Source organism: Cebus imitator, unplaced genomic scaffold (genome assembly GCF_001604975.1).
Source record: "Cebus imitator isolate Cc_AM_T3 unplaced genomic scaffold, Cebus_imitator-1.0 Scaffold101, whole genome shotgun sequence".
In the NCBI taxonomy this organism is placed as follows: Eukaryota; Metazoa; Chordata; class Mammalia; order Primates; family Cebidae; genus Cebus; species Cebus imitator.
In genome coordinates, this window is record NW_016107416.1 from 3,566,536 (window position 1) to 3,575,215 (window position 8,680).

Genomic DNA, 8,680 nt, shown 5'->3' on the forward strand with positions numbered 1-8,680 from the left:
TGCTGATGGCTTATCTTCCCTTTGTAGTGCTGCAATGAGATAACTGTCCTTCATATTTCTTTGCTGTCATTTTTATAGCCATTTTTGAGGAAGGATTTGTAAACACCTATGTGCATAGTCTTTTAAGTTTTTGTTCCTGGATCCTTGCCATAATGCTGAGATGATGTTAGTCTAATAACTTGCCCACTTACTGGATTTCATGACTATAGTAAAGAAAAGTTTCATTTGATTAAACAGCTCTTTTAAATTTGGTAAGAGAACTTGTGGTTCAGCATTTAAAGAGGAGATTTGATTCTCAGAATTTTTCATTAACATACCTTTTTTCCAATCCAGAATCACAACGTTGTTGCCAGCTGAAGTTCTGGTTACCCATAGGATGTGCAGCTTTTGTTGTAGTCTGCATTTTTGTATGCATACTTATTTGTTGGTTTACAAAAAAGGTGAGCAATTTCTATCTTTCTTTGTATCCGCTTTACTGATGAGCATCAGTGATTATTTACTCATCAAAAGTACACATGGCTCTTGTCAGAGTAGTTTGACCAACAGGCAGATAATTCCTTCCCCCCAAGACATACTAATTAATCGCTTGGAACAGAAGTTTATTTATTTGTTTTACAACCCACACATTCCAAAGAGGACTTGACTTGATGGCTTACAGAGAGTTACATTATTATTATTATTGTTTAAACTAGATGAGGAAATTGAGACCAAGCGAAGACTAAAGGCCAGGAGGAAGGCTAAAACATAAAATAGATGCCTCTGATTTTTAAAAAATGATTATGTGTAAGCTGCAAGTATGAATCTAAGCTTCGTAAGAGGCAGAGCAGAGATGAAACAATCAGTTATAAGTTTTGCTTAGCTGGTAAGTTAAAAACAGTCAGCAAGAAACCCTTCTAAGGTGTCAATTGTAGCTTAGAAGGAAATAGACAACTTCTTGACATGGTAAGTTATTAGACTCCTTGCTTTGAAAGAAAACCAGTGAAGAGCTATTTAGAAAGATAAACAACAATGATAATAACAAAAATCTCCCTGTGCTGGGGGATATTCTTTTTGGTTTCTCACATTACAAGTTCGCAGTCAAAGAACTGACACCATTCTGCATATTGCGTGGGTATGCTGGTACTCTGTTATATCCACGGTGTGGTCATTGGCCAGTGTATATCTGTGGCAGACAGGAATTTGAAAAGAGAGATAAAGAAGGAAGAGAATGAGATGGGGCTCATGATCTAAGTTTATAGGGAAAGGAACAATAAAGGCAAAAATGAGGAAGAAAATTCAGTAGAAAGCTCTTTTTATGTAAAACCCTTTTCATATTGTTTTCCTAATTAGCCTAAAGCCAGGAACCCAAGTTATATTTTCATGTTTTTGTCACATACTACTTCAACGAAGAATAGAAAACAGTCAAAAAACAAAAAGATGGGGAAAAGAAGATGACAAACCATGTTTCTGGCTTTTTCTTTCAGAAGTATTCATCCAGTGTGCATGACCCTAATAGTGAATACATGTTCATGGCAGCAGTGAACACAGCCAAAAAATCTAAACTCACAGGTATAACTCTATTTGGGGGTTTGGGTAGGGAAGAGTTTTTTTCACAGTAAGCCTGGAATGTTAATTTTTTTTCTATTTTATTTTAAAGGAAAGGAAAACATCTCCAAGGTCTAATTCTAGTATTTTCTGTGAAAATCTGGATTTTTCACTTGCTTGTGTATTGCTTGTATGTTGAAAACAAATAAGCAATAGGTTTGTAAGCCACTACTGAAACTAAACACACAAAAAGTTCATAAGCTAACGTTGTATCAAGGCAATTTTCCAGTTGATATTTCAAAAGTTGGGATGATCCTAAGTGTTTCTTGTTGAAGAGTTCATTCGGTCATTTGATGAGCATTTATTGAATATCAGTTAAGTGTGAGTTGCTGAGCGAGGTACTCCAGGGAATTTGGACTGAGATTTGGACAGATGTATGGTAATTTTGGACTGAGATTAAGAAGAGGGATTTATGCTGGTGCTGCTAGAGGGAAGAAGGAGAAATTGATGAAGATATTTGGTTATTTTGATGTAAAAAGTGTGCAAGTTTAGAGAAGTTGGATGGCTTCAGAAGTCTCAGTAACGTAGGACTTTGACCTTTTCTGTTAAGAGAAAACTGAAAGTTGCCATGTTTGAGGAGCACCCAGAAAGTTTGAAGCTTCCATTGTGGAAAATTCATGTCTTATACCCCTTGAGGTTGGAATGATGTGTGGTATATAATGAGACAGAAGCCACTTTATTTTTCCACCCCTCAGTGGCTATGGACTGTCTAAAGGGGGCACATAGCTTGCGTCATCATGAAATTATAGCATTGGATGGGAGCTAAAAAGGCCCTTCGGGTTCACTTCTAATTTTTTTAGGTGACAGAAATTGATGCCCAAAGTGTACATTGACTCTTTTGGTTCCCTGCAGAGTTAATACCATAGCTTTGACACTTGCAAAGAGCTTGTGTTTCATTACTTTGCTGTTGAAAAAATATATGATCTCTCAATCTTTGTGCTTAATGTGTTTTGTCTGTTTGGATCCCCACAAGCAGAACCTGAGATAAAGACTTGGCTGCAAGTAGTTTATTTGGGAGCTGATCTCAGGAAGAAGGGGTAAGGGGGCAGGGAGAGTGAGATAGCCAATGAGGAGAAGCAAATGAAGGGTGACTTATTATCAAGGTCTCACCTCCAGGCCAAAGAGGCCTGACATCATTGGATCTCTGAGAAGTGTACAGATGCCTCCCAGAATTATTCTCCTGAAAGATGATAACCACTGGCTCCATCCCCACTGATTTGGGGTTGCCTGCAGGGGGCATTAGCTTTCCCTCATCCCTGAGCTGTGCCTCTACTTGGGATGAGTCTTCACGAGATAGTCTGGGGGCAGAAAAACAGAGAAATGCAGTGGGGTGTTGTGCTAGAACAGTCAGTGCTTGCAGACCTGTCCATCCTAGCACCAGCTGAAATCAGAGGTGACAGTTTCAAGGTGATGAGTTCAGGTAATGTCTGTTATAGGAGTTGAGAGCTTTCTTGGGGAATGGGGAACTGGTGCTGGGTCTTGAAGCTTAAAGACGAGTTTACATGGGGTGTGTGTGTGTGTGTGTGTGTGTGTGTGCATGTGTATGAAAGACAATGGAAAGGAGAAAGCTTCTTGTAGGGAACTTGCACATGGAGAGCATTTAGAGAATTTATGCTAAATTTTTGTTACAGATGTGACCCTATAATCTGAAACTCTGGCACCCAGGGATGAACCATGTTGGCCAGTTTTCCACACCTTGAAGCGCAAGATTCTCTCATTTCCTGGACCATGGAGAGTCTGACTTGATTTAACTACATACATCTTCTGCTGGTGTTTTGTTCAGTCTGGACGAGTGACTGTATCAGTCAACAGGAATTTTAACAGACTGCCTTGGTACTGCTGAGTCCTCTCAAAACAATCACCCTCTTGCAACCAGAGAAAAAGAGAAAGCCCAGCTCCTGTGTGCTCAACAAACAGATCTTACTGGGAGTGGAATCCCTGTCTCCACATCTGCCCCTAGCAGTGCACCAGCCAGCAAAACAAACACATTCACCAAAACTGTGTTTTAAAGATGACAGGGGCACTGAATCTGCAAAGCAAATGAGCAGCCAAGGGCCAGCATCTGTCTGCATTTCACTATCATACTACCTCTTCTTTCTATAGGGATGAGAATTCCTCTTTTCATCAGACAGTCAAGAGAGTTGCTTCAGAACTGGAGCTGTTTTATTTCTGAGATGTTGATGTGAACTCTACATTAGTACATATGCAGTACTCTCCTTCAGTTGCTGAACCCCAGTTGACCATTTTACCAAGACTTTAGATGCTTTCTTTTGTCCTCAATTTTCTTTTTAAAAATACTTTTACATGACTGCTTGACACCCTACCAACCACTCTCAATAGAGAGCTATGTCTTACATTCTTTCCTTGCTGCTCAGAGGTTTTATGTATCCATGCACACATATATACACACATATGCATATAAAATTCATAACGAATATATTTGCCTACGTTTTCCCTACAAGAATATTTTTGTTCCAGAAAAACATGCTATTTTCTCAAATTCAGTTAAAATGGTTAACTTTGTTCATATTAGTGGTAGGAAATATTGCCTGGAATTGAAAGCAACTTTATTTTAATATCCTATTTTCTACCATTATCTATGTTTTTATGGTGCTATTAATGACAAGTTTAGTTATTTTTGTAGAACATATTAAAATTGCAAAAAAATCATTTTTAATGGGCAAGCATTCTCCTGGGGTAGAGCAGATTATTCATTTAGCCTGAAAGCTGAAGCAACTGTAGCAGACTATACCTGTGCTGCCTCTGGGCTTGACAGGTCAAAATGGTCCCCATGAGCCTGGAGCAGCCCTCCAGACCTGGGTGGAATTCCAGGGTTGAGAGACTCCCCTAAGCCAGGGGCCACTAGGTTTTCTTCTTCCCAGAGGCTGATGTCACCCTGGGAATCACAGTGGGTCTACCTGCATTCATAACTCCAGTATCTGTGAAGCACACATATGTGTCAGGGCACAATTCCCTCTCCTAAAAACCACGCAGCTCGAAAATGGCCCTGGCCCTTCAAGATAATCTTCTTTAGAATATGATCTGGCTAGAAAGAGTCTTAAATACACGTAATGTGATTATGCTTAGCTGGAATATTTTCTCTACTTCCTGTCTGCATGCCCAAGGCTTCTGAAGCAGCCAATGTGTATACAACAACATTTGTGACGTTAGGTAAATTGGGATTATGTTGTAGTTTAACATTTTGTAGCTGCCTGCTTATAGCTTGCAAGTGAGACCCGATGTGTCATTATGCATACTTATATTATTTTAAGCATGTGTAATGCTGGATGTGTACAGTACAGTACTGAACTTGTAATTTGAATCTAGTACGGTGTTCTGTTTTCAGCTGACTTGGACAACCTGGCTGGCTTTGCACAGGTGTTCCCTGAGTTGTTTGCAGCTTTCTGTGTGTGGGATGGAGTGTGGGAGGACAGCCTTCATGGTGGCCCACCCGGCCTGGTTGTCCAAGCTTGTCCCCCAGCATGGGACATTTCAAAATTAATTATTAAAGGACAAAATTTCTGTGAAATCAAATCTGGTTTTAAGAGGAGACACTTATCAAAGAGATTTTCAGCAGTAGTAAGAAGCAAAAGAATAAACATTTTGATATTCAGCAACTGAAAATACCTCACTGTGTTTTTTTGGGGGGAGCAGGGAATTGATTACCTTAGCTAGCCTGTACAAATTTGATATTGTACTTGAAAATAGTTACATTGCTTGGAATGGTTGCTTTCTTCCTTTTCTTTTTTCTTTTTTTTAAATTTTGAAATAGCTGTAAACATAAATCAGTGGAAGCACAGCAAAAGACTGTTCTTTTCCTAAGTTTCTGATCTAATGTCTTGTCACCTCTGAATGGTATTTTTCACAAACAAGAAAACTGCCCTTCCTAACTACAATATAGCCTTCAGATACATTGCGACCATCTCATCCGCAGAGCACCTTCAACACTGGCCCTGTGCATTTAGTTGATATGTCTCTGTAGTGACAGACTCAGTCTAGACTTCATGGCCTTGACACTTTTGCAGATGAAAACAGTTGTTTTGTAGAACATCCCTTGTTTGGGTCAGTCTGATGTTTCTTCTTGATTAAAATTAGGTTCTTCATCTTTGGCAGAAATCACACAGAAATGATAATGCACTCTAATTTCATTCCATCAGGCAGCTCACAGTTTTGATTTGTTCATTGCTGATAATGTTCATTTTAATCACTTGAGTAAGGTGGTGTGTGTCAAGTTTCTCCACTGCAAAGTAACGCTTGCTCCCTTTATATTTTAATAAATATTTTATGGGAAAGTACTTTGAAACTTTGTAAATCTTCTGTTCCTTGTGAAAATTTCAATTTCTTTATTTGTTCATTTATATCTGTATGGCATCATGGCGTCCTATTTTATTCAATAGATCAAAATTTGTTACTATCATTATTCTGTTTTGATACTGAAACTGCCCCAACCTTGGCCAGCGGGAGCCCATTCCAACTGGGTCTTGTGCCCTTTCGCCATGTCCCCAGTGTTCTTTCAGCAATCTTTTGCTTTCTGGCAGAACGAGCTAGTCCGGCCTCAGCCTGAGCTTTCACTGTCCCAGTGCTGGAATCAGCTGCTTCTCCAAGAACCCTGGTTTCTTTGAGAGATAGTTTTAGAAGCCAAGATCCAGGCATTAGTTCTTCTCATTGCTACTAGGATCTCACTGCTCCTATGTCCCATCAGTGGACAGAGCTAGGGATATAGATGTATCCAGATAGATAAATATGTATATAAATATAAATGTAGATGTAAATGTGTGTGAATATGTGTATGTGTGACTACAAATATATATTTATATATAATGTTATAAGTAGATGTAAATGTTTATATATGTATGCATCCACATCCACATTAGTCTATCTATCTACCTACTTATCAATCTATCTTACCTAGAAATCCATGAGTTCACACCCAAGCCATTAATTCCAATACAGCACTACATGGTGATTCATTCTATACTTATCCCTTTCTTTTATTTATCCTTCTTCTGACAGTGAGGAACCTAGCTTTTAGATCCTTACTACATGTATTATTTGATCAATCCCCTACCATGAAACCCACTTCCCACGTTCTTCCTCACTCCCTCCCCATGTGGTTCCCTCCTCTCTCTGCCTCTGCTCGGACTTCTCATTCCAGGCCACCTGTTCCTGTGCCCATTTTGCCCAGGTAGGTCTGCGTCTACCCATGCTGGGCTCTCCCACACCATGGATGCCCTTTTCACCCTGTTGGGGCTCCAACACTCCAGGCTGGGTCATTCCTCCTTGAGGATGCCTTCCATACCATGCCCGGGCCTGCTCAGGGTCACAGTGGATTTCTGGGCTAGGGTGGATGATCCTATGGCCTGTGCTTTGCACCGTCTCTCACAGTATGCTGTGGTGGTAAGTTCCATTGCCTACCGTGATCACTGGCTAGATACATGGTACTGGTAGATGTTCTTTCCCCGTCTCACTTTCCTGCGTCTCTACTGGCATTTTCTTCACCTGCCATATAAACTTTTCTCCCTGTACTTCTTGTCTCAGTGCCTGTTTCTAGAGGAGCTCAAACTAAGACACCTAACCTTTGCCCCTCCAAGCCCTGGGGAAATAAAGGATTTTTCACAGTTCCCTGGTGCTTTGTTCTTCCTTGTTTATCCCTTGACTTCTTCCATGCTTTTGGAACAATCCCTTCATTAGCCCTCTTCACTTAATTTTTTAAACTACTACGTATTTCTGTGGAGAATCTGACTGAATTGCACCAAAATATGGTCTGCTCCTTTTGCTCCATCCCCTTTCTATATCAGGACCCTGGGACCTGGAGTCCTCCCACGGCCTCACCTCCTTCTGGTGGAGCCTCAGCTTGAATTCTGACAACTAACGTTCTCTGTCTTGTTGCATCTTTTTCTTCATTAAGTCCACATTCCTCACAAGAAGGGACCACGTTTGCTTTGTGTGCTCTAGGTCCTCTTCTTCTTCCAACGCACTTCATTGTTTTCCTTTTTTCTTGGTGAATAAGATTTCTCTTGGCACCACAGAAGACACGCTGTACTCAGCCTAGTTGCTAGTCAAGCTTTGTTTGATGAAAATGAGGAACTGAGGAATCTGGAATTTTCTACGAGGAGGAATGTATTAATATCAACATGTAATCTCCTCCTCCAGGGTCTGTGTTCTCAGCAAAATGAGAAAGAGGGCGAATTCTCCAAGTCTTTTCCACAAAAAGGCAAGCTACGCTTTGGTGTTTTTCACTTTATGCAACGTCGTATTTCCCTCTACCTTGCTGATTAGTGCTTATGAATTCAGTGTATGAATCTTTTTTTTTTTGAGATTATAAGGATTTTAGTAGCTATATGTCAATAACCAGGGAGAAAGAACAAATACATATTTCACAATGTCACAATTTCTTAATATGCCATTTTGTTTGAGCTTTAAAATTTGATGTAAATTTATATATAGAGATGTATATAATACAAAAAGTAAAACCATGTAAAATATATATGTAGTATGATTCTATTTTATAAAAGTACATACGTATATCAAGAATACACAGGAAAAATATGAAGGAATATATACTGTAGTTTAAATATTTTGTATACAGTAGTATTGTTCCTGGACCAAACTGAGGGTCGGGCTGCTATTTCTTGTGGCCCAATGAGGAGCTGCAGAGGAAGACATGGGGAGGAAGAGAGTTTTTATTCCTCCATCCAGTTATAGGGAGAAGGCCTGGAAATGATCACCAGAGCAACTCAAAATTACGGCTTTCCAGAGCTTATATACCTTCTAACCAATATGTCTACATGTAAATGTGCATTCATCTAAAGACGTTAGTGGTTAACTTCTTTTAATCTATAATTAGGGTCTGAGTCCTGAAGACCTTCCTCTGGAACCTCAGTAAATTTACTGAATCTAAGTAGGTCCAGGTTCTAGGTTGATTACGCTTACCTTGTCTCCTGCTAAATCATGGAAGGGTTGGGGATTTCCTTGAGACCCTAAATAAACTTGTTTAATCCTAAGTGTGTCATGTTAAGAATTCCTTTGTTATTTTACCATGCTTTAAGGACCAGGAAAGGCCTAGGCAAAACTCGTGGTAGGCTTTTGTTCCATC

General features: G+C 39.7%; 1 protein-coding gene across 1 annotated transcript in view; it reads left to right on the plus strand.

The window, feature by feature from the left end:
* ICOS (inducible T cell costimulator) overlaps window positions 1-5,208 on the plus strand; it is a 25,426-nt gene extending 20,218 nt beyond the window's left edge. The window contains exons 3-5 of the mRNA XM_017536873.2: window positions 334-440; window positions 1,464-1,548; window positions 3,216-5,208. Coding sequence (XP_017392362.1) covers window positions 334-440; window positions 1,464-1,548; window positions 3,216-3,229 — 206 coding nt within the window. The 3' untranslated portion in view covers window positions 3,230-5,208. The remainder of the gene's footprint in view (window positions 1-333; window positions 441-1,463; window positions 1,549-3,215) is intronic.
* The last annotated feature ends 3,472 nt before the right edge of the window (window positions 5,209-8,680 follow it).